The sequence below is a fragment of the Bombina bombina genome, chromosome 3, assembly GCF_027579735.1.
Source record: "Bombina bombina isolate aBomBom1 chromosome 3, aBomBom1.pri, whole genome shotgun sequence".
In the NCBI taxonomy this organism is placed as follows: Eukaryota; Metazoa; Chordata; class Amphibia; order Anura; family Bombinatoridae; genus Bombina; species Bombina bombina.
The window spans coordinates 573,790,502-573,817,642 of NC_069501.1; the positions used below are offsets into that span (position 1 = coordinate 573,790,502).

A 27,141-nucleotide genomic window follows, 5' to 3' on the forward strand; every position below is an offset into this window, starting at 1 on the left:
GACAGTGCCAATCAGAATTCAGCCTGCAAATCATAGAGAGACGTTTATACCCAAAGGAAGTGATTATTAATTGTTGGCTTAGGACATTGGAAGCTTCGTTTATGGGACAATCTTTTTTATTAAGACATGACCCATAAAATATGTACTTTATTTAACCCAAAGAACACTTCTTCTTGCTAACTCTTTATTTATTCTCTCTCTCATACAATACATAAAGTAATAGATATCACTTGTTGGACCATCAGGTTTAATGCATACAATCATATAGGACATTATATATATATATATATATCCATCAAAAATAAAGTCAGTGTTTCGGCTTATAACTTAAGCCTTTATCAAGACCATCTTAGAGATAGCAGTTCAAAAGCTCAGAGTGTCAAACACCATTACGCTGAGCTTTTGAACTGATATCTCTAAGAAATATTTTGGTTATGAATAAATAATCATTGCAAATTTAAGTCCTGTGAGTGCCCTCATACTTGAAAGTCTTTGTGAATATTTGATAGGAGAGACACCCAGGGGGTTGATAAAATGAAATGTTAGAGTTGTGCAGCACCAAAATATTTGTTTGGTTCAAATCATTTCGAACACATATTTGGGCAAATTTGTTTACCCAAAGATTTGTTGGCTGTACTATTTGGTATTCATTTAGTTTTAAACAACACACAAACTGAATATTCATAGAACATTTACATTTGTTTTTGGTAAACAAATGTAAATGTTCCAAAGCTATAGGTGTACTTTTTGCTTACTTTTAGCGTGCTGGAGAGCTGCCCTAACTTGCTCCTCTCCATCACAGAACCCTGGCCGTGCTAATAGGAGGCTTAGAGTGGTGGCTACCAGGGCCTGAACTAAAGGACTTCTAAAGGACTTCTCCATTAGCACAAGCCCTGGGAGCCGGCACACTAAGCTTCCTATCAGCGAAACACTTTCTTTCCTTTCTCTCATATCTCTTCACTCTTTCTTGTTTTTTTCTCCACTCTCTCTTTTTTTCTCCACTCTCTCTTAAAAGATGATTTCATGATTCAGATAGAGCATGCAACTTTAAACAACTTTCTAGTTTACGCCTATTATCAATTTTTCTTTGTTCCTTTGCTATCTTTATTTGAAAAAGAAGCCCACTGTTGGTTCAGAAACCCTGGACAGCACTTGTTTATTGGTGGTTGAATTTATCCACCAATCAGCAAGAACAACGCAGGTTGTTCACCAAAAATGGGCCGGCTTCTAAACATACATTCTTGCTTTTCAAATAAAGATACCAAGAGAATGAAGAAAATTTGATAATTGGAGCAAATTAGAAAGTTGCTTAAAATTGCATGTTCTATCTGAATCACAAAACAAACAAAAAAATTAGTTCAGTGTCCCTTTAACTCTATCTTCTTCTCCATTTTCACTTTTCCTCTCCACACTCTCTCTATGCCCTGTTTACCCTCCCATAAGTAACAGTGTAAGCACAGTCTAAGCACTAATGGAGTCCCTACAGCCCTATAACATATCCTTCCCCTTTGATGGATATATAACATCCCTTTAGATAATATTTTTAGTACATAGTCCAAAATGTGTGTTTGTCAGTGCTAAAATAAAAGTGTACATTTTGCAAATACAATGTGTTTTCTTTGCTACTTACAACACACCACCAGACTTCGGACAGTGAGTGAATGTTGATTTAGCATTCACTCACTAACTTTCACTCGCCACTGTTAAAGAGATACTATACCCAAAATTTTCTTTCATGATTCAGATAGACCATGCAATTTTAAGCAGCTTTCTAATTTACTCCTATCATCAATTTTTCTTCATTCTCATGCTATCTTTATTTAAAAAGCAGGAATGTAAAGGTTAGGAGCCGGCCCATTTTAGGTTCAGCATCCTGGATAGCACTTGCTTATTGGTAGCTACATTTAGCAAACCAAGAAGTTCCTAAGCTTTACATTTCTGCTTTTTAAATTAAGATAGCAAGAGAACGAAGAAAAAATGATAATAGGAGTAAATTAGAAAGTTTCTTAAAATTGCATGCAAATGTGTAGATAAGGAAAATAAAACAACTTTTCAATATATGTTAATTTATTTTGCTTGATTTTGCTGTAAAATACCTGTGACAATTGGGTTGAGAGAGAGAGAGAAAGATCTTCATTAAAAGTTTTTTTTTAATTCAATGTGATTGTATGTATGTGATTTAATTATATTTACTTAATTTCAACAAGAAGGAATGAATACCTGTTAATTCTCCTTTAAAGGGACAGTATACACCAATTTTCATATAACTGCATGTAATAGACCAGTGGTTCTCAACCAAAGTGACCTCAAGGCCCGGTAAATTTTAGCTGGACATGTCCAGGGATATATATATATATATATATATATACATACATTTTCGGCGCCTCCCTGACCCCGAAAACGTTTACCTTAACAAATAAATGAAATTGTGAACAACGGAGAGTGCCTTCTTTGTTGGTGGGAATATATATATATATATATATATATATATATACTGTGTGTGTGTATGTTTGTATGTATATGTATATATATATATATATATATATATATATATATATATATATATATATAGTAAGCAACAGGGATTTGCCCCATCAGTAACTAAGCAGTTCAGTGTGGGTTTAGTAGGGACCCTGAAGTGTGGGTGGTCCTGCCGAGGGTCTGTCGCTTTGAGGGCCATGGAGTGTGAGGTCTGGCCCTGGTGGTTGGGGCCCTTTGTTTGGCCCTTAATGTTGAGGGTCCTGGCTCTGGAGGTTGATTGGCCTGTTGGGATTAGGACAGGGAGGCTACCATGTTCATTTGCATAAATTTGAATACATTTGGGTCAGTGTTTTTTCAGTTTTCCTGGGGCCTTGATTGGTCAGTCTGCCCCTGGTGTGCAGTAGGGTAAGAGTGTACAGTGAGGGCATGACAGGTCAGGGCCCACCAGCAGGGCTATCACGGCCCGGTACTGGGCCACGGCCCGGCTGTTGAGAAACCAGGTAATAGACACTACTATAAAGAATAAGATGTACAGATACTGATATACAAATCAAGTATAAAACTGTTTAAAAACTTACTTAGAAGTTCTCAGTTTAGCTCTCTTGAAAAGGTAGTTGGAAAGCCCACTGCAAGTGTGAAATACAACACTCCCCCCTCCCCATCTTTGCATATGAAAAGACCCTTTACACAAACAGGAGCAAGCTGGAGTAGGTATACATCAGTATTCTCATAAAACTTTGGGGCTTGGTTAGGAGTCTGAAAATCAAAGCAATGTTATTTAAAAATTAGCAAAACTATACATTAAAAAAACAAAAAAACTTTATGGGCTATATAAATAGATCATCTACAAAACATTTATGCAAAGAAAAAAATGAGTGCATAATGTCCCTTTAAGCTCATAGTGATTTTAAGCATTTAATGAATGAGGAATAAGCCTCTTTGTCTCTGACTACTCATGTAAGTCGATTGGTACAGAATCACTGCACTAATACAATTGCAAGATGTTGGTTATCATATTCCTTACATACACAACAGCTTAGCATGACACACTGCCCTCTAGTGACATATCACAGCTAGGGTTGCTAGTAAACATTTTCTGAGTATCACATCACAATAGGCAGTTAATATAAAAACAAAGGTTATAATTTACAGCCAAGCACAGTCCTAGAGGTTTGAATTTAAGAGAACTATACATAGAACTAAGTTAATGATAACCAATAGCTGTATAGGAAGCTGTTAGAGGCTTCCCCTGTATTTTCAACCATGTTCTGTAGAGATTATAATCATATGGTTTTTTTCTCAGCAATATGTGACACTGTATTGCCGCAAAATCGTCTCTTCCCTTTTTTTTCTTTAAATTAATTTCCAATATAAATTTATTTTCCTTAACCCTAAAATTCCTCCTAGGTTCACTAACAGTACAGCAATCCATACAGTAAAACATACCTTATCAACTGACATGCTTCTCTCCTAAGGAAATACATAATATACAAATGCATGAGATTTTATTTATCTGAGGGAATTTCCTCTATGCAAACATATGAATTTTGACGTCTGAGCTCTGGCAAACAAACAGTAGATTTGAGAAGCATGCTTTAAAAATACTTTTTTAAAGGGACATGAAAGTCAAAAATAAAATTCCTTGATTCAGATAGAGTGTACAGTATAGAAAAAAAACTCTCCAATTTACTTTTATTATACACAGTCTTTTTATGCACACACTTTAGAAGCAACAGCTGCTACTGGTAAGGTGACTAGACGTCCTGATTTTTACGGGACAGTCCAGAATGTGGGAAGTCTGTCCCTAATTATTCAGGTGTCCAGGATTGTCCTGAATTTACCTTGCAGAGTGTTGCGTTACTTATTTGGCACAAGATGGCCCAAAATGAGAGCTAATTATTTAGCACAAGATGGCCCAAAATAAGCGCTACTTTTGTAGTGTGGGATATCACAGTAAGGTGTGTGAGCTCACACCTTCTGTGGAGTAGTAATTTCTTGTGATAAAACAGAAGCGCTCATTTTTGGACCATCTTGTGCTAAACATGTAGACCTCATTTTGGGCCACCTCACGGTCTCCTGTAGACTGTAATGTTCAAGCAGAGAATGTGAGTGAACATTAATGTCATATTATTGTATAGGTCAGCGGCTAGTTTGGTCATTCAGTTGGCTGTGCTATATTGGAATACCTGACAGCTTGTTAGCTATATTACTCAGTGTATGCTGTGCATTTATAGTAGTGTCACTGTTGCTTTAAATTAATAAGTAATAATTTTCGTACACAGAAAGTAATAAATCAATAGAAAGTTTGTTCATAGATAGCTGTTAAATGTTGAAACCTAAAATTTACGGGATTAGGGCTCTTAGGTGTCTTAAATTTGGGACTGGGAAATCTGGTCACTTTACCACTGGGCATGGCAAGAGTTCACAGTATATGAGTCTGTGATTGGCTAATGGCTATAATGAAGAGATATAGATAACATTGTGATCACTCCCGTGAAATTATTTATGAGTCAGCACTTATTGGCTAAAATGCAAGTCTGTCAAAAGAACTGAGAGAAGGGAGCAGTCTGCAGAGGCTTAGATACAAGGTATCACAGAAGTAAAAAGTATATTACTTTATGCGTGTTGGTTATGCAAAACTGAGGAATGGGTAATTAAGGGATTATCTATTTTTTTTTAAACAATGACAATTCTGGAGTAGACTGTCCCTTTAAGTGTTATTGAACTGCCTTTTTAATATGCATTTGTTGATCATGCAATGGAACTGTATTTAATGGTCTTTAAAGTTTAAGTAGCAGAAAAGAGAATCTCATTAAATATCTTTACAATATCATCAGTTTCACAGTATAATATAAAGTTAATTTTCTACAACATAATGAGTTTATTCATAAAACATCCATCTATAAAAGCATATATATATATATATATATATATATATATATATATATATATATATATATACTATATATATATATATATATATATATATACACACACACACACAGATATGCCATATAATTTAAAAGGCAGCTACAATGCTGATCTATAACGCAATCTGTCATTTCCATGATAGGATATCATTGTGGGTTTTTTTTTCCCCTTAGAAAAAAAAAATCAGTAAATGCAACATAGGAATATGTATTTTCCGCTGTCTTTGAGATCAATATAAAGAGAATTAAACTTTGGCAAAAGGTTGAAATAGACGAACCTAGGGATATGATTTTTTTGTTAATATTAAAAAATACTGCATTTTTTTTTTAAAGAAAATAATGGAAGAAAAGCAAAAAATGAACCTTAGAACTACATAACTGCAATTCTTTTTCTCCCCAATTTAATGACAACACTGAATAAAACTAATATTTTTTTATATAAAGCATGCCTCTTGTAGGTAATTAACTTTATTAGACTTTAGGGCAAAGAGATTTTGTATTTAGCAAATATATAGACAAATCATCTTAATTAAAGGGATGGTAAACAAAAATGAAACAAAAACCTACACATAAAAGTAGTGTTTAAATGATAATGTTTAAGTTGGAGTCATCTATATTAGGGTTGCTACCTTGGCCATATTTTCTTGGACACTTGTGAGTAACACATGCTGTTGGGTTTGCAGGGAGGAACATGTATTGTGCTGGAGGCCCTGCTTACCCTGCAGCATGTGTAACTCATATGTGTCCAGGAAAACATGGCTGAGGAGGCAACCCTAATATAGATGGCTTTTTAAACTAATAGGAGGTGAATATTTGAGCAAAGCTTGTCCATAAGATAGACTGTTCATATATATATATATATATATATATATATATATATATATATATATATATATACAAATCGATTGTTGGAAACGGCACTCGCCAAATAAGCATCCACCAGGTGCTCGGCAGGGCAAAATACACACAGTAGAAAAGAACTGGGTCCAACGGACGGCCTCCGTTGTTGAATGTGAATGTATACCATTGAGAAAGGCTCAAGGTAGAGCCGAAACGTCTGGTTTCTCTTTTGCTGAATAAATCGGATCTTTGAAAAATTCCTGTGTGCCGGCTGTTCTTGGATCACATTTAACAACGGAGGCTGTCCGTTGGACCCAGTTCTTTTCTACTGTATATATATATATATATATATATATATATATATATATATATATATATATATATACCCCGCAAAACAAATGTACTCACAGTTCTTCAGTTAAATTATATTCACAAATTTAATGGAACATTTCCTCGAAAATGTTCCATTAAATTTGTGAATATACTTTATCTGAAGACCTGTGAGTGTATTTGTTTTGCAGAGTATTTATTACATGTATGCACCCAGGCGGATGACCTTTGGTGGGTAACACTGTAGCTTGGACTTTGGATATATATATATATATATATATATATATATATACCAAAAGCCAAGAAGAAGAAACTGCTGCTGACAAAAGGAATGCTGGAAACAGGTAATTCTTTATTCAACCACAGTCAAGAAGTCATTGCAGAATAGAATACCTGACTTTTTTCGCGCAGGCATACCTGCCCTTCATCAGAGGTGATTAACTCAGAAACAGGTTCAACAATTTATTGGCTGTGTGGACCAATAAGGATTCAGGAATATGTTGTTTCAGTCTCCTCCTCTCTTAACCCTTAGGTGGCCATGTAGTACAATATCAATTTTCAACGGCACAGTGAGGAGGAGGAGAGGGAGCAAACAAAATAATACAAATTTATACATGATCCGTAAAAACTATTAAAATAAAGTGTAACAACAAATGTACAAAATATAAAAACATGAAATTAGAAATAACCCCCCCCAGAAATAGGAATAGTAAAAAAAAATAAAAAATACAATATGAAAAATAAAAATATATAATGGTAAAAAGTGGTAAACAACTATATATATATCACAAAGGTACTAAACTGGGGTAGTTTTAGCTAGTAATACATATGGCCTTTCTTAAAGGGCCAAAGGGTGTAAGTAATTATACTAATGTATAGTTTTTCAATAAATAGTGATACCCCTATGATACCCGGTTATTAATACTTAGCTAATTGAAACATAAAATCTAATCGAAATTTCATAAAAAAATATATAGTATATATATATATATATATATATATATATGTATACAGAAAAATGGATCACACATTAGATAATATGCATGTATATTAATACATGCAATATACACAGCACAAGAAATATATAGCAATCTTATAGAGGAAGAAAACAAATATACATTTTAACAATATAATCACAATATTGGATTTGAGGTAGTCTCTTCAGATTTAGTAAATCAGTGCCAATATAATCTATATTGATGTATAATGAATAAAAATGATAATTAAGGAAATATATTCGCATAGATCTATCTCTAAAAGAGAAGAAAAAAGGCCAGAAAATAGCTTCTATTTAACCACCCTATAATTAGGGAGATTAAATGATTTTATATGGTCAGTCTTAGTACATATACACTTAAACAATGTATTGTGGGATTTCTAGATACAATAATATAAATATAGGTGAGCACAGTTGTGTGCACATGTCTTAGCCATCCGATAGCCATAGGCTGCAAAAGATAAATGCATTCTCCTAAGCACCTTTTAGCTTACCTAGGTTAACTCTAGGTTAGGTCTTCAAGAACCGGTATGTGTGAAAGGACAGACTCCATTTTAACCCTGCATAACACAATATAGCTGCATTTTGCCCCTACAAATCTTAAATCTTTGGTATGTGTGAAAGAACAGAATCCATTTTAACCCTGCATAACACAATATAGCTGCATTTTGCCCCTACAAATCTTAAATATTTGGTATGTGTGAAAGGACAGACTCCATTTTAACCCTGCATAACACAATATAGCTGCATTTTGCCCCTACAAATCTTAAATCTTTGGTATGTGTGAAAGAACAGACTCCATTTAAACCCTGCATAACACAATATAGCTGCATTTTGACCCTATGAATCTTAAATATTTGGTATGTGTGAATTACCTTAAAAACTTTATTTTCTCTGTCTTCCATTTTGATAAGAAAGGTGTCATCTGCATTGTTTGATCAGGCCTTGTTTGATCCTGATTTAATTTATGACCTTTGCTAATTAGGATCATGTGACTGTTATTACTTTTGAATTGTATACCCTTAGCTTGTTACATCAAGCTTGCTTTGGAGATCAGTGCAGCATGTGTAGTTCTTTAAGTGTGTTAGTTCATAAGTGTAGGGAGTTATAACAAGGGAGTTAGACAAAGCAGTGGTCAACAGAAATAAGTACTTTCAAATCTCCCAAATTAACTGCAAACATGCTACACTTTCTAATGTCTGCATTAACCTTTCCCTCCCTTCTCTTTAAAGTCACAGCTCTTCCTTACATAAACAGCACTCAGACAACTCATATCTCTCCTTCTCTCCTACCTTCCCCCCTCTACAACACACATGAACTCTATTCTTATCTCACATCCCTCAGCCAGCCATGCTTCACTGATCCTAAACTTAAACACTCACATAAGACACATTCTCATCTCCTTTCGCTCACCATCTTTCTTCTTCTTGCAGCTGGGGATGTCTTGCCTAACCCAGGTCCACCCTCTGCTTCTCTCAGCTCACTACCCTAAATGACACCTCATACACCTTGCCCACGTAACCCTCTAAACCTCATTAACTGCACCTCAGTTAGTACACCCCAATTCTCTTGTGCTCTTTGGAATGCACGCTCTGTATGCAATAAGCTTACATCTATTCACAATCATTTTATTTCAAGTTCACTTAACCTGTCAGCCCTCACTGAAACTTGGCTTTCCTTCTCTAACATAACTGCTGTAGCCTCTCTGTCCTATGGTGGCCTGCACTTTAGCCACACTCCCAGGCCAGGGGACAAACAAGGAGGGGGAGTAGGAATTCTCCTGTCTCTACACAGTACCTTTCACTGCATTCCTTCACCCACTCTCTTTCCTTTTCATCTTTTGAAGTTCATGCTATCCGCTTCTTCTCCCCTCTAGCTCTTTGTAGTTATTTATCGGCCCCCTGGCCCAGCATCACAATTTCTGGACTACTTTGAAGCCTGGCTTCCACATTTTCTCTTTGTAATGTCCCTTCTCTCATCTTAGGGGACTTCAATATACCCCTTGATAATTCTAATATGCCTGCTGCCGCTAAACTTCTATCCCTTACCACCTCTTTTGGCCTGTCCCAGTGGACAACATCTCCAACCCACCATGAAGGCAACTCCATAGACCTGGTCTTAACTAATCTCTGAGCCGTTTCCAACTTAGTTTAAATTCCCCTTTCCTCTCTCTGACCACCATCTACTAACTTTCTCTCTTACTCTACCTGCTACATCTTTGCAAGCCCCGAAGAAACTGTTACCTTACAGAAATTTAGATGACTTGGATCTCACAGACTTTTCCACTCAACTGAATCCTCTGCTCTCTGACATTTCATCCCTCTCTTGCCCAAACCTCATTGCTTTACAGTATAATTCGGCTCTAAAATCAACAATTGACAAAACTGCACCCTCCACTGTTTGCAGTACATCAATCACTTGACTGCAACCGTAGCACACCAAACAAACCAGATATCTTCAGCTATGTTCATGGCTGCTGAATGGCAGTGGAGGAAATCACGCACCTGTGCTAATTTCCGGCATTATAAATTCACCCTTAAGTCCTACAACTCTGTGCTCAGCCTGGCCAATCAAGTCTATTTTTCCTCCCTTGTGTCATCTCATGCATTCAACCCCAGAAAGCTGTTCTCAACCTTTAACTCCCTTCTACGTCCACCTGCACCCCCCGCCCACTACCAACCTCACTGCTCAGATTATTGCTGTTCACGTCAAAAATAAAATTGACACTATTAGAAAAGATATCTGCACCTCACATCTTTCAAACACAGCAATCCTACCCACCCCTTCTATTAAAAAAACTCTATGCTACTTCCCTCCTGTAACAGAGGAAGGAGTCTCTGTACTCCTGTCCTTGACTCATCTCACAACCTGCCCACTTGACCCTATTCCTTCACAACTTCTTACCTCTCTCTCTGCTTCACTAACCCCTACCCTATCTCATATCTTTAACCAATCTCTCACCATTGGCACATTTCCAGATACATTCAAGCATGCGTCAATCATACCAATCCTAAAAAAAACCTCGCTTGACCCCTCCACGCCTTCTAACTATCGACCGGTCTCCTTACTTAACCTTTGCTTCAAAATTATTGGAGCGACTGGTCTATAATTGGCTAACTGAATTTCTCACAACTAACTCCTTACTTGATCCACTAGAATCTGGTTTCTACCATAAACACTCAACAGAAACTGCTCTTGTAAAGTAACAAATGATCTGTTATCAGCTAAAGCAAAAGGCCACTACTCCTTACTAATTCTTCTTGACCTATCCGCTGCTTTTGACACAGTCGACCATCATCTCCTTCTAAAAATACTACATTAATTTGGCATCCGAGACACAGCCCTCTCCTGGTTTGCCTCATATCTCTCAAACCGCTCTTTTTCAGTTTCCTTTAACAACATATCTTGCGATACTATGCCTCTCTCAGTTGGAGTACCACAAGGCTCTGTCTCTGTCTGGCTCACTTTTCTCTCTATATACATCCTCTCTTGGAAAACGTATAGCCTCCTTTGGATTCCAGTACCACTTATATGCTGATGATACCCAAATCTATTTTTCCTCGCCTGATATCTCTCCTTCTTTACTCAACCAGACTTCCAACTGCCTCTCAGCAATTTACTCTTGGATGTCTTCACACTACCTCAAACTCAATCTGTCAAAAACTGAGCTGCTTCTTATTCGCCCCCTCTTCGAGACATCCAACACCTGACATTTCTTTAATGGTTGGAGACTCTATTCTTAACACCTCACCTCAGGTCTGCTGTCTTGGGGTCACACTAGACTCAGAGCTCACATTTAACCCACATATACAAGCACTTACCAAATCCTGCCCTTCAGACCTACCCAACATTTCCAGATTTCGTCCCTTCCTTATTAAAAAAAACTACAAAAATACTTATTCATTCCCTCATTTTGTCACGCATAGATTATTGCAATCTACTCCTAAATGGCCTTCCAAAACACTGCCTCTCCTCCTTCCAATCTATTATGAATGCTTCTGCTAGACTCATCCACCTAAGTCGCCAATCTACATCAGCTGCTCCGCTCTGACAGTCTCTACACTGGCTCCCCATACACTCCAGAATACAATTTAAAGTATTAACCCTAACTTACAAAGCACTAAACAGTCTAGCTCCCAACTATATTTCCTTTCTCATCATGAAATATTCCCCATCCCGTCCTCTTCGATCAACCTCTGACCTACGTCTCTCCACTCCTGTTATCTCTACATCCCACTCCCACCTCCAAGACCTCGCACATGCTGCTCCTGTCCTCTGGAACTCTCTACCCCGCTCCATAAGACTGTCTCCAACCTTGTATAACTTCAGACGCTCCTTGAAAACCCACCTATTCAGTGAGGCTTACTATCTTTCCTCCATCCCTCATCCGAACCAAACTAATACATAAACTGCCTGACTCACTGCTGCAACTACAACCGATGTAACAAGCTACCCAAACCTTATGTCTCTGCACCTTAAACCTGTAGACTGTGAGCTCTCCGGAGCAGGACCCTCTTCCTCCTGTACTAGATTTGTTTAGTTTTGTTATGTTTTGTATTTTATCAAAATCTTTGTCATTATATACCCCTATCATTGTACCCAGTGCTACAGAATTTGGCGGCACTATACAAATAAATGATAATAATAATAATAATAATAATAACCAATACCGAGAGAGCAAAGCAAATTTCATAATAGAAGTAAATTGGAAAGCTTTTTCAAATTGCATGCTCTATCTGAATCATGAATGTTACATTTTAATGTGTTTATTTTTTATTTTTAACATACTCTCTTTTTTAGCCTAGCTTTTTAGAGCTACACATGTGAATTGTGAATTACACATTTTGAATTTCTCTGTTGTTCATCACAGTTGTTTATAGACCTTTTCTTATCTTGCGTTATTACTGAAGCTGCTATGCCAGGTAGCACAGACTATTCTGAGACTCTCAGAGAATCTTGTACACATGCACTCATGTAGAGGCAGACACATCCTGAATAAAAATCAATATCTTTTGGGGCTTTCTTGCAACTAAAAGCAAATGGTTTTAGACAATGGCTTGTGGCAAGTTAGTTCACATTTAAGAAACATATTTAGGACTGTTCTTTATTGTAAAACATATACATAAAAAATAAAATATATATATATATATATATTAGGGGTTAAGGCGAATCATTATAAACATTTGAAATTTAAAATGAATTTTGATACATTCGTTCAATCAAATTGAATTTCGACTGTTTATATAACATTCTAACATTCTATTTTCAAATTTTTGTTTATTTTTCAATAAAATTTGAAAATATTTGTTTGAATAATAGCATGTTTAACTAGGTATTCATTCAGTTTCGAAATGTAATATTCGAATTTGAATGTAACATTCAAATTCAAATGTAAGATTCGAATTCGAAATAATATTTCCAGTCTACAACTGTGTTTAATAAATGTAATATTCGAATTTGAATGCTACATTCAAATTCAAATGTCACATTCAAATTGAAATAGTATTTCTAGTCTAACACTGTGTTTTTTAAATGTAATATTCAAATTTGAATGTGACATTCGAATTTGAATGTAACATTCAAATTCGAAATAGTATTTCTCGTCTACAACTGTGTTTAATAAATGTAATATTCGAATTTGAATGCTAAATTCGAATTCGAATGTAACATTTGAATTCGAAATAGTATTTCTAGTTTTACAACTGTTTAATAAATTTAATATTCGAATTTGAATGTTACATTCGAATTTAAATGTCACATTCAAATTTGAAATAGTATTTCTAGTCTAATACTGTGTTTTTTAATGTAATATTCGAATTTGAATGTGACATTCGAATTTGAATGTAACATTCAAATCCGAAATAGTATTTATAGTCTACAACTGTGTTTAATAAATGTAATATTCAAATTAGAATGATACATTTGAATTTGAATGTAACATTCAAATTCGATATAGTATTTCTAGTCTACGACTGTTTAATAAAAGTAGTATTTAAATTTGAATGCTACATTCAAATTTGAAATAGTATTTCTAGTCTAATACTGTGTTTTATAAATGTAATATTCAAATTTGAATGTCACATTCAAATTTGAATGTCATATTCGAATTCGAATGTCACATTCGAATTTGAAAGTGACAGTCAAAAACTGTAAATAACATTCGATAATAGAATTTTTAAAAATATTTGTTCAACATTCTATGATGTAAACCGAATTTCTACAATAACATTCGTTCTAACATTCTAATTCGAATATAAACACATTCGCTCATCCCTAATATATATATATATATATATATATATATATATATATATATATGTGTGTGTGTGTGTGTGTGTGTTATGGGTAAAGTCAGATATTGGGTAAATCCTAGGATTACCGGGGTAAAACGTACATTACCCAAGTGGCTGTTGGTAAAACCCAATGTATGTTCATAAATCCCCTCAGAGTGCAGAGTCACTGCATCAAACATATAGCATGCATTGTAATTCCCCGATTTTTACTATCTTTTTTTGCCTCTGCCTGTGGGGTTCAAGGGGTGGGGTGGATGCCAGAGGATTTGTGGGGCACCTTCCTTGAACCACCCAGGCGGAGGCAAAAGAATAGTGTAGATGGGGAAATTACAATACATTAGGCTTTACCCACAGCCCCTTGGTAATGTCTGTCTAACCAGGGTACTCCTAGGATTACCTGGATTTCTTACTTTACCCGTAACATATATATAAAATTATTATATGCTGTTATTATATAATAACCTATTACCATCAGATTAAGTGTATTTTATATATATATATATATATATATATATATATATATATATATATATATATATATATATACACAGGGAGTGCAGAATTATTAGGCAAGTTGTATTTTTGAGGATTAATTTTATTATTGAACAACAACCATGTTCTCAATGAACCCAAAAGTTTTGGAAGTAGTTTTTAGTTTGTTTTTAGTTATAGCTATTTTAGGGGGATATTTGTGTGTGCAGGTGACTATTACTGTGCATAATTATTAGGCAACTTAACAAAAAACAAATATATACCCATTTCAATTATTTATTTTTACCAGTGAAACCAATATAACATCTCAACATTCACAAATATACATTTCTGACATTCAAAAACAAAACAAAAACAAATCAGTGACCAATATAGCCACCTTTCTTTGCAAGGGCACTCAAAAGCCTGCCATCCATGGATTCTGTCAGTGTTTTGATCTGTTCACCATCAACATTGCGTGCAGCAGCAACCACAGCCTCCCAGACACTGTTCAGAGAGGTGTACTGTTTTCCCTCCTTGTAAATCTCACATTTGATGATGGACCACAGGTTCTCAATGGGGTTCAGATCAGGTGAACAAGGAGGCCATGTCATTAGATTTTCTTCTTTTATACCCTTTCTTGCCAGCCACGCTGTGGAGTACTTGGACGCGTGTGATGGAGCATTGTCCTGCATGAAAATCATGTTTTTCTTGAAGGATGCAGACTTCTTCCTGTACCACTGTTTGAAGAAGGTGTCTTCCAGAAACTGGCAGTAGGAATGGGAGTTGAGCTTGACTCCATCCTCAACCCGAAAAGGCCCCACAAGCTCATCTTTGATGATACCAGCCCAAACCAGTACTCCACCTCCACCTTGCTGGCGTCTGAGTCGGACTGGAGCTCTCTGCCCTTTACCAATCCAGCCACGGGCCCATCCATCTGGCCCATCAAGACTCACTCTCATTTCATCAGTCCATAAAACCTTAGAAAAATCAGTCTTGAGATATTTCTTGGCCCAGTCTTGACGTTTCAGCTTGTGTGTCTTGTTCAGTGGTGGTCGTCTTTCAGCCTTTCTTACCTTGGCCATGTCTCTGAGTATTGCACACCTTGTGCTTTTGGGCACTCCAGTGATGTTGCAGCTCTGAAATATGGCCAAACTGGTGGCAAGTGGCATCTTGGCAGCTGCACGCTTGACTTTTCTCAGTTCATGGGCAGTTATTTTGCGCCTTGGTTTTTCCACACGCTTCTTGCAACCCTGTTGACTATTTTGAATGAAACGCTTGATTGTTCGATGATCACGCTTCAGACACTTTGCAATTTTAAGAGTGCTGCATCCCTCTGCAAGATATCTCACTATTTTTGACTTTTCTGAGCCTGTCAAGTCCTTCTTTTGACCCATTTTTCCAAAGGAAAGGAAGTTGCCTAATAATTATGCACACCTGATATAGGGTGTTGATGTCATTAGACCACACCCCTTCTCATTACAGAGATGCATATCACCTAATATGCTTAATTGGTAGTAGGCTTTCGAGCCTATACAGCTTGGAGTAAGACAACATGCATAAAGAGGATGATGTGGTCAAAATACTCATTTGCCTAATAATTCTGCACACAGTGTATATATATATATATATATATATATACACTCTATATGGAAGTCAAAGTTCTGAATTTTAACTTTAATAACTAAATGATCGGAAATCAGATTTTTGTTTTTAAAGTAGCTTCCATGAACTTCCTTCTCATTGCATCGATATAGTGTTCCAAAGTATTAGAAGCGGCAACAATTTCACTTCAGTGTCTTCACAAAACTGTTTGGTTCCTAAGGATTTTTATTTTATATATAGAAATTGTTGTGATGGTTGAAAAAGCAAAAAAAATTGAACAGCAATATTGGCCGACAAATCCAAAGTACTTTCATTTGTGGAATATGATATGTATTAAAGGTTCTATTTGTCCAGTATTACACATAGCTATAGTCCAGCAACCACTGTGTGCAAATGTCCAGTGAATGAGATACATTTACAAAGTAAATAAATCATCAAGCAATCTCTGACTGTGCCAAGGACAGTTTATTATGATTCTTGTAAAGTTAAATTCCAAGCCCAGTGCACACTATATAAGTTAAATGATTTCAATGGACTGAAAGTGCCTGATGTTTAAAAACTTGCCTGCACGGACCTGAAATCACTCAAAATCTTTGGGGGCTTTTTAACAATTATATTTCAATGTAGGTGTCTATACTTTACCTCCAGAAGTTTGTATAGCTATATAAAACAGCTTTCAAGCAAAATTGTTTAAGAGACCGTACAGTATTGAAGAGACTGCTTACAAAATCTTATTAGAGTGGAGAACTTTAGATCATTGGGCTAAAAATGAGAGGGATAGTTTGATGTTTAAATGTTATCATTATTATTATTATTATTATTAGCTTTGGAGCAAACTTAGTTTTCTATTAAATGAAGAAATGGCATGGTTTACTAAACATTTTCAAGATGTATGTGTAAAACAGTTTTTTTCAAACTACATTCAGGACCTACTACAAGGCCAACCTTTTAGGATTTCCTTGGATGAGAACAGCTTATAAAACCACAATTACTAAGCAGTTGGTTATAAGAACTGTGCTGTATGTTAGATATTCTAAAATAGAGCATGTTGGTGTTTTCCAAGTACTGGAGTCTGGAAAAACTGACTTAAAGCAAGGCATCATGATTGATCTAGTATTTTGTATTCTCAGCCCTAGATCTGTGTGGCACTATGGTGCCACAACCTGGTGTTAAAACACATTGCTTTAGTATAACTGAACAACTTGCTCAACCGCTGTTCTATCAGAAAACTGCTGTTTGCTATGAGCATCAGGACTTGGCACCTATGATTTTACACATTTAAACACTCTCACACACGCTCTTACAGATGTGATACTCTGTAGGTTTATAACTAGGAACAGGGCAGCTGATGGATCTGCCAATAGGTGTTCTCACCACTAAAGAGAGATCTTAGTCTTTTGTCAATATAAAACAAGATTTGGACAAAGCTAATCTGTTCACAATGATATGGAACCCCTGCAACAAAATTGTAGTGGTTGCAGGTCCAACAGGTATTTTATATCTGGTCTGAGCTTACACGGACTATTCTGCAATATACACTAACGTATCTGACTATCTTAATTTCTGGCAGAGGAAATTCTTATAATATGGTTAACACGGCTGGTCTTATCTTAAATGAAATAAGAATACTGAAATAAACATATATTAGAAATGTGTAAAATCTCATTTGTCATTGTTTACTGTACTTAGAAACAGCTATATCTTCATTAAATGGTACCTCATAATAGCATTAAACACAATCATTTCACAGTCATTGATTTAGCACATGTTTAACAAATCTGTGTGTTGAACAACTAGCTGAATAAAAACATATTAATACTGAAAATGTAAGACGCTCACCATTTAACACATTTTTACTATATGTTAATTGTAATATCATATGCCCTTCAAGTGTTTGTTGCCCTTCCTATTGCTGATAGAACCATAATTTCATGTACACAGGCAATGCATTAAAAATTCCACACCTTAAAACCAAGGCATCATTTTATAGTTTGCCAGCTCTGTAGAGCACACTTGTCAATATCAGGTTTAAATAGGCATTTTTTATTATTATTTTCTATTAGTAGTAGTTTCATTATCTAATGGAGCATATTACTATATTTTACTGTTTACAAACAATTGCTAATAAATAAAATACACCACACGCCAATTTTTAATTGCAGAAGTGCACTCCATGCTTTAAGTCTTTTTTTTTTATTTTTTAAAAAACTAAATTTTAATGTTATCTATCTCAAAGGAATAATGTCTTGATGCAAAAATGCATGCACGTTGTTTCATTTGGGCTCCTAAAAATGTATGCAGGATTCAAAACCCCTTTTAAAATGCTAGCTGTAAACAAATTTTGGTTTATTAATTGTTTGCTGATCTACAGAAACATAAAAAAGCTTTGTACATGAATGCTTATTAAATCAAAATCATTTTGTCATTTTATATGTAATCTGTAAACATGTTTTTTTCGACAGCCCTAAATATTTTGCTATAAAGAATTATGTTAAGTAGTTTATAGCAATAAAGCTTGGAATCCAAATTCAAATAACTTATTATACATATTTTGTGCTGTCCCTCTTCGCTATTTGTGTCTCTTCTGTTTGTCTGGGGTCCCGTAGGATGGAAGTTAGTGTACTACATCCATCAGGGTTGAATATTAAGCTCTGCTCTGTTATACAGTACGTCTCAGAAGCTAAGAGACAATAAAATGCTGGGCTGCAGCCAGCTCTGACAGAGGCAAGTCCTGCTTACCTTCCAGAGAAAACTCAGCCTGACAGCCATGTAAGTCCCACCGGGATGTTAAAAAATAACAACCCTTTTTTTATCTCTGTTGAATGACTCTTTGCGCAGGTTAACAGAGGGGACCGTTTTCTCTATATTCTTCTTGTTCTGATAACCACTGATTGAACCTTGTTCTTCACTACTATTATTTTATTCCATCTATTTATGCACATGTGGCAATCTATCATAAAGTAGCTAAAGTACAGTAGGGCACTAGACTTTACTGCGTTAAGAAGACCAATACATTGACCATTTTGTTTTTAAAGTACAATTTGAAAGTGTTTTTTTTTCAACCTATATTTCTTTAGTTTCAGGGCACAAGCTATTTCTCTAATAATGTCAGTTTTGAGTGACAGAAAATAGCCATACACACAACGACAACTGACAACAACTGCCTATGGCTGGTTAGGATACAGGGTAAAAGCAGGAGGTCAAAAAGACTGACAGAAAGACCAAACTTAGGGGCGGTGTGTAGGTATACAAAGGAAAATCCATAATCTAGATATAAATATTCCAATGGTTTTTTTTTTCTTTGTCTTCAAAACATTTCCAATCCCATGTCACAGCCATTTGAAGTTTTTTTTTAAATATACGGTATATGATTAGGATTTTTAACTCAGTAAAACTTTTAACAGACATACACAAACCTTAACATTCTTCTTTGACATGTGATGGCGCTTGACTCTTGTACATCCCTAAAAGTCTCCTTCCACTAACTGAATGCAAACATAAACATGATGGCAGATGAGAATTTCTAGGCCAATCTAGTCTGTCTCTTCCCGTGTCTCTTCCAAAGCTTATTTGGCCCTCAGTGATTTTTTTTTGTTTGTTTGTTTTTACAGTCTGTATGAAGCAACTCTATGTTTTCATTATTTGCTGTAAAAAAAAACAGTTCCTATATGATTCTAACATATATTTAGTTGATATACATCATGATACCAAACAGGTTTTTTGGCTATTTTAGCTTATATTGGCTTAGTTGGGTAGTCACATAACAGTTTTTGGAGTTTGTAAATTTCTTAGCATCAGAACACAAACTTATATAATATTGTAACTTGGGAGGGATAATGAATGTTATATTATGAAAATTAAAACAGTTAAGAGATGGAACAAGTGTAAAAAAAAAGTGCCCAAAGGTTTAAGCCAGTAATTGTAGTGGCCAGTAATGCACAGTACGCCTGGTATTGAATATATCATCACTAGAATGTGCCCTATCACCACAGTCCCTAGACAACTGTACAATAAAACAATTTTTTTAGTCCATTATTTGGTTAATATAATCCTGAAACTTCAAAAATACAGCAGTCAAGGAACACCGTAATTTAATATTAAATGCGCATTTGCCTTTTTTTCCACATATTATTAGTGTTATAGCCTAAGGTAATAGGGATCATATGCATGATCTTTATTTTTTCAAAGCATTTAACACTCCTGCAATCACAAAGTATTCTGTCATGGTAGATTTTAAGTGCAGGTAAAATAACGACAGACTTAAGACATTTGCATATAATTAATATTTTAACATACATCTCCTATTAATAAAAGCAGATTTTTTATTCACATACACAGGTAAAAGGAGAATGACACATAAGCAAATACATTTTCAAATAAACTTTATACATAGTGAAAATTCTAGTACAAATATGCAATGCAGCAGATATTTGGGAAATAAGTTATATTTTAACCATATGAATGAGGGTGCTTTTTCTTATTTTATGGAGGTGCTCATATTATATACACTAGTATTTATGTTTTGTATTTTATTCTTAAAAGAAATGATTGCTGTTTAAACAAAGCAAATTGTACAGTAGAAGCAAAATAAACAATGTACACTTGACAAGTTATTTTTAGATACACATTTCTTAACAAATCATATTCAATACAATGGTCTCACTATATAGCTGTTGCACCTGCTCTTATTGGAAGAATTCTGCATCCTGCATACAGATATCTGGTTAAAAATCGCTGCTGCGTAAGTTCTAAAACAGGTCTGACAATGCTTTGTTTACAGTAAAATCTATTTTGTAAGAAAATAATATACTGGAGGCTGATTTAAGCGCACATATCATTTGTTTGCTTGGGTTTCAAGATCAGACATAGCAATCATTAAGTGTTTGACAGAACTACTTGAAATAATAATACAACAAAACGCACACACACACAAACACATTTATTTACTTATTTTTTATATATATATATACATAGACAGGTACAGTATATAGATTAATAGGTGAATACTTAATTTTCTAAAAAAAAAAAGATCAACATCAAATATCACAGATAAGACTGAATTTTAACTCTAACAAAAACACTTTTCAATAAAAAAAAAAAAAAACATTCTTGTCTGGTGTTATAAGAAAATAATCAGACATTTATATCTCAGGGGTAATGGTGAAAAAAAAAATCTAATCATGCAATGCAACCTTGTAGCCTCTTTTCACCAGAAATAACCAGCAGGACATTGCTCTGCAATATGTTGCAGGATTTGTGAGAATGAAAACAGTTCATAGTTAACTGAAGTGGGTCATGTTAAATCAGAGTCAGGTAATGACCCCCTTTGAGTTCCCTGTTCCCTAATGCTGATAGCTTCTCTGTGTCCTGTTTTTAACAGTCAATAATCTCTTATGCTAATTCCAATTTGATTTTATGAAGATGATTGATAGTGGTCCTCCAAGATTAGAAAGAAGAGACAAATTATAATTTTAAAAAAAGAACACAGTTTAAAAGGAAGCTGTCAATATCTATCCCATTTTTTCTCGGTTGATAAAAAAGGCAAAGTTAGTCATGAGCAAGGTGAAATGTCATATTGTATTAGTGCGCTCCCGTTATCTACCAACACAAGTCACAAAACTGCAGAGGACAGAACATGCTGCTGTCTGCCTGATAAATCACAGAAGACAAAAGATTGATGTGTTGATACTTTCATTAACATTTAAAAATAAAATCTATATTAAACATAATCTGTACTCTCTCTTCCAGAATAGAGCTGGATTTGTAGTTCATTAGCTTTAATCAAAATGTCTCTCTCTTTAACAATTTGTGTGCTTTAATAGCAGCTCATATTTGAAGCTAAACTTCTTAAAGTTCTTTACATCATATTATTCAATAGTGAAATGTTGATCAATAATAATAGTCCCTTTCCTGATATATGGGGGAACAGTTACGTTGCATATCTCATATCTCTTAGTGTGTATCTCCCTAGGGACAGCTAAAATTAACTCTGCACTGAAGTGGAAAATGAATACACTATATTTAACTTGAATGTACATGGGCACCACTAGGAGAGTGTCCTTTGCACAGGTCATACATAATAATCTGGGGAATAGCAGCAGCCCATTCTTAAAGGTGCTCTCTTAACAAGACTCAGGCAATTAACCCCTTGTGTGCTGGACTATCTAGTGACTCAATGCTCTGCAATACATTTCTGAATATCTTGCCAGCCTGGGTGTGTGGGGGGGGGGGGTGTTCAAGAAAAAATAACCATGTACAGAATTAGACTTACCTATGCGGATAACGTGTGGCATTCCTTGACAGTTCTGAAGCCAGAAGACATAGCAGAGTAATACTGCCCAGTATTCTAATACCATACTCCGCAAGGACAGCCAGTAATGTGTCATTGTTAGAAACAAAATCCCCTCAAAGTTAAGTTAATATGGGATTCCCTGGGATTTCCTTAGCTTTGTTTAAGATTCCATTGATAGCCCAAGACAGTCACAGCTGAATGATTCTACACTGCACGTTAGCTGGTACTCCACAAGCCTCAGCATCACAAAACAAAAGGTGAGTTGTTACTAATAACCACATAAAAAACAAGCTTCTCTCTTCCACTGGTCTTTTCGTCTCCCAGTCCCATTCACCTGCTGGAGACTGGAAGCTTAGATGCAGTCCTCATTGATGCTATCAACTGGTCCTTAGCAAAGCTGCGGAGTGGAATCCCAAACATAAAAGATCAGGAGCTCCCTGGGGCTTGGAGAAAGATAGATGCAGTAGCAGCAGCCATCCTGCACATGAATAAGAGAGAACAAAAAAATGTATATATCCAGTTCTATAGCTTCAGAGATTTTGCAGAAGTGAAAGAATTAGACTGACAAAGGCAGACACACTCAGCAGCCTGCCTGCTCCACATGCAAAGCAGCTAACATCTCATGACTGTGATTTGTTCAGTGGGCGAACGCAATACAATCCACTTGTGTGTGTAGTCTTTGGGGGTGGAGGGCTGGACTGCAAATGGAGATCAACAAGAGGGTGATGCTGGATTACAAACGGTAGCCCAGGCATTTACAACATGGGTGTCAGGATCGAGTTCATGCAAGGCGGCTTCAGCACTCCCTCCCTTTGGCTACATAGCTACTTATTTGGTGTGAGGAACCTGGCAGAGTTTGCTTTGGCAGCGTACTGCTGGCTGTGTGACACATGCATGTGTAAGTGGAAGCTAAGGCTTCACAGAACAAGAGGAATCATGGTTTAGTGGCTGTGATGTTGGCCTTGGATAAAGCTGACTAAGGGTATGAATTCGGTCTTGGCAAGTTGTAGTGGAATGACTGAGTTTTTATACTAGTACTCACTGCTGATAAATAGGAAAATGCACAAACCTCTAATCCATATTAAAAAGTAATAGCTTTGATTAACTCTTATAGAATACTATTATCTTGATGGTCTGATTGTATGCGTGCACACGTACACACACTCACACACATACACAAACACACACAAACTAAAACATACACACATAAACAAACACACATGCACAAACACACACGTATATACACACTAATACACACACATACACACACACACAAACACACATACACACATATACACACTAATACACACACATACACACACACACAAACACATACATAAAGACACACATATACACTAATACACTTACACTAATACACACACAAACACATGCACAAACACACATAAACTCACACACACAGATATATACACACCGATACATAAACACACACATGCACAAACACACACACATATACACTAATACACACACATACACACACAGATACACACACATACAATCACATACACTCACATAAATACACACACACACGCACAAACACACATATATATACATGAACACACAAATGCACATACACACACACATAAACACACACTCTCTCTCATAATATTTTAAACAGTATTTTTTTAAATAAGAGTAAACATAATTGCTAATATTATAAATTAAATACCATAGATTATTCATATAAAAAAGTTTCCAGTAAGCAGAAGAAAAGACCGAAATCTCTTGTGACATAGAATACATTAACAGGAACTGAGGAACTTTACTCATGTACATGACCTGGTTCAATAGGGCAAATGTGTGATTAAAAAGCTGTTACCAGATATTAGCTATCTCAGCCTACTGTCTCTCCTTCTGCTGCTACTGTATAGCTTTTCTCTTTCTTTTTTCCTAGCTCAGTCACTTTCTGCCTCTAAGCTGTGTCATTCCTTGACTGCTATTTCCCTCCACCATTTCTCTCGCTCCCTTGACATCTTGTGCTCTTTTGTTTTGGTTTATAATCTTCTACCTTGTATTTGTGTACATTGTCTTACACTCAGCCGGGCTCCATTCCCTTTACTTTTTATATGTCTCATCCCTCTCTTCCTCCTGTCTGCTCTTTCTTCCCTAATTAGCTGTCTCTCATCTATCCTCATTTACAGTCCTTTCTCTTTGTTATATCTCCTCTATCAATCTCCTGCTTTCCTCTCTACAAGCCCCCATGCTTTTTATCACATATTACCATCTTCCCTGTACACACTGTGATTTTTACCTCTTTCTTTCTTTCTTTCTTTCTTTCTTTCTTTCTTTCTTTCTTTCTTTCTTTCTTTCTTTCTTTCTTTCTTTCTTTCTTTCTTTCTTTCTTTCTTTCTTTCTTTCTTTCTTTCTTTCTTTCTTTCTTTCTTTCTTTCTTTCTTTCTTCTTTCTTTCTTTCTTTCTTTCTTTCTTTCTTTCTTTCTTTCTTTCTTTCTTTCTTTCTTTCTTTCTCTCTCTCTCTCTCTCTCTCTCTCTCTCTTTCTTTCTTTCTTTTTTTAATAGATTGATAAGAGCATATACAGAGAAAGATATTCACCAGTATAATATGTATTGCTCGATAGGAGCACAACTTCCTTATATGATATCCTTTTTCTCAATATGTAACAACCCCTATTGTTTAATCCTACTGCTCTATATAATATATTCATATACAAATTCACTTGTCTCTGTATAACAGTTCCCTCTAATTTATTATATTGACAATCCTCAAACTTGGAAAAATGTGAACAGGGCAAAATGGGTATTTGTACCTTAATACTTGAGAAAGCTACAGTCATATTCAACTATTCTGACTGTGAGCGGGTTGCCTTCACTCCTCCACAGGGCAGTCCTGATCATTTCTGGAAATGACGTGTTGGCCACCACAGCGTGAAACTTTTCAATTAAACTGTCAGCTCTGTGGAGGGTGCCCTGAGAGATATCCTAGTTCAGCCCTTTTCACATCTGCACTGAAAGAGCATGGGGCACGGGGTACTGACGAGCTGAGATAGCACACAGGGGATATAAAGCATCTATTTATACACATCAGTGCTACAGAATATCACTCTGCAAACAAAGACCTAGAAGACATAACTAACACAATGAAAAATACAGAATAAGGAGAAAGAGAATAGCGACTGACATTAGGAATACAATGCTCTGCTTTACTTGTATTTTAGTTCAAAACAATACAGAGAGTTTCAATGTATACAGAGAATATTATTAAGTAGAGCCTGCAGAAAATGTAAAGGCCTCCTTGCAACAACCTTCCCTGTGCTCATAGACTGAGGGTGCAGCTACAACAGCAGTGAAAAAGAGACAAATGACTCAGATGGGTGCTGGGAAAGATGCCTAAAAAACAGAAACTGTCCCTTCAGATTCAGTATTTATAAAGCAATGTTCATAGGGAATCAGATTTTAGACTAATCTTTATTAAAAGCATATAGCAACTAACATTATTGCACTTATCTTTTGTAACCCAATTCCATTTAATTTATTCTTTGTTAAATGTTATTAAATTTGGTGTATTTTTTTAAAAATACATTTCTTTATTGTAATTTAAGCAAATATTTTGTAATCTAGGGATTGCATAATATACAACCATATGCGTAAAAGAGAACACAGCCACAGCAAGATAAAGCAAAAATCCCTCTGGGAGAGCTGTAATTTACTGGGGAAGTTTTAGCAGTGAATTAAAATCTATCATGTGTCATGTTGTGATAAGTTTTCATTCCACTGATGGACTCCTGTGACACAGGTCATGTCTGAATATGACTTGCCAACTCAACACCTGCATTCACCTTATTCCATCTCCAAAGACAAACTAAACACAGAAATGTCTACATAAGCACCCTGCATTCTCTCTGTTCACATGTATAGAACATGTTTTCTCAGTGAAAATTGCTGTTTTTCTGTTCTGGCTATCTAAGGAATTCATCTTTCACTTTCCTAGAACCATGTTATACATATTATATATCTCTACCCATCTATACACATTGTATATCTCTACCCATCTATACATATTGTATTTCTCTACCCATCTATACACATTGTATTTCTCTACCCATCTATACATATTGTATTTCTCTACCCATCTATACATATTGTATTTCTCTACCCATCTATACATATTGTATATCTCTACCCATCTATAAATATTGTATTTCTCTACCCATCTATACACATTGTATATCTCTACCCATCTATACATATTGTATATCTCTACCCATCTATACATATTGTATTTCTCTACCCATCTATACACATTGTATTTCTCTACCCATCTATACATATTGTATTTCTCTACCCATCTATACATATTGTATTTCTGTACCCATCTATACATATTGTATTTCTCTACCCATCTATACATATTGTATATCTCTACCCATCTATACATATTGTATTTCTCTACCCATCTATACATATTGTATTTCTCTACCAATCTATACATATTGTATATCTCTACCCATCTATACATATTGTATTTCTCTACCCATCTATACATATTGTATTTCTCTACCCATCTATACACATTGTATTTCTCTACCCATCTATACACATTGTATTTCTCTACCCATCTATACATATTGTATTTCTCTACCCATCTATACATATTGTATTTCTCTACCCATCTATACATATTGTATTTCTCTACCCATCTATACATATTGTATATCTCTACCCATCTATACATATTGTATTTCTCTACCCATCTATACATATTGTATTTCTCTACCCATCTATACATATTGTATTTCTCTACCCATCTATACATATTGTATTTCTCTACCCATCTATACATATTGTATTTCTCTACCCATCTATACATATTGTATTTCTCTACCCATCTATACATATTGTATATCTCTACCCATCTATACATATTGT

The 27,141-nt window shown here is 35.4% G+C and overlaps 1 protein-coding gene across 1 annotated transcript in view; it reads right to left on the reverse strand.

Moving 5' to 3' along the window:
* Nucleotides 1-22,781, reverse strand: part of GRIK3 (glutamate ionotropic receptor kainate type subunit 3) — a 934,988-nt gene extending 912,207 nt beyond the window's left edge. The window contains exon 1 of the mRNA XM_053707131.1: nucleotides 22,219-22,781. Within this exon, the coding sequence (XP_053563106.1) occupies nucleotides 22,219-22,333 (115 nt within the window). The 5' untranslated portion in view covers nucleotides 22,334-22,781. The remainder of the gene's footprint in view (nucleotides 1-22,218) is intronic.
* Nucleotides 22,782-27,141: the final 4,360 nt, after the last annotated feature.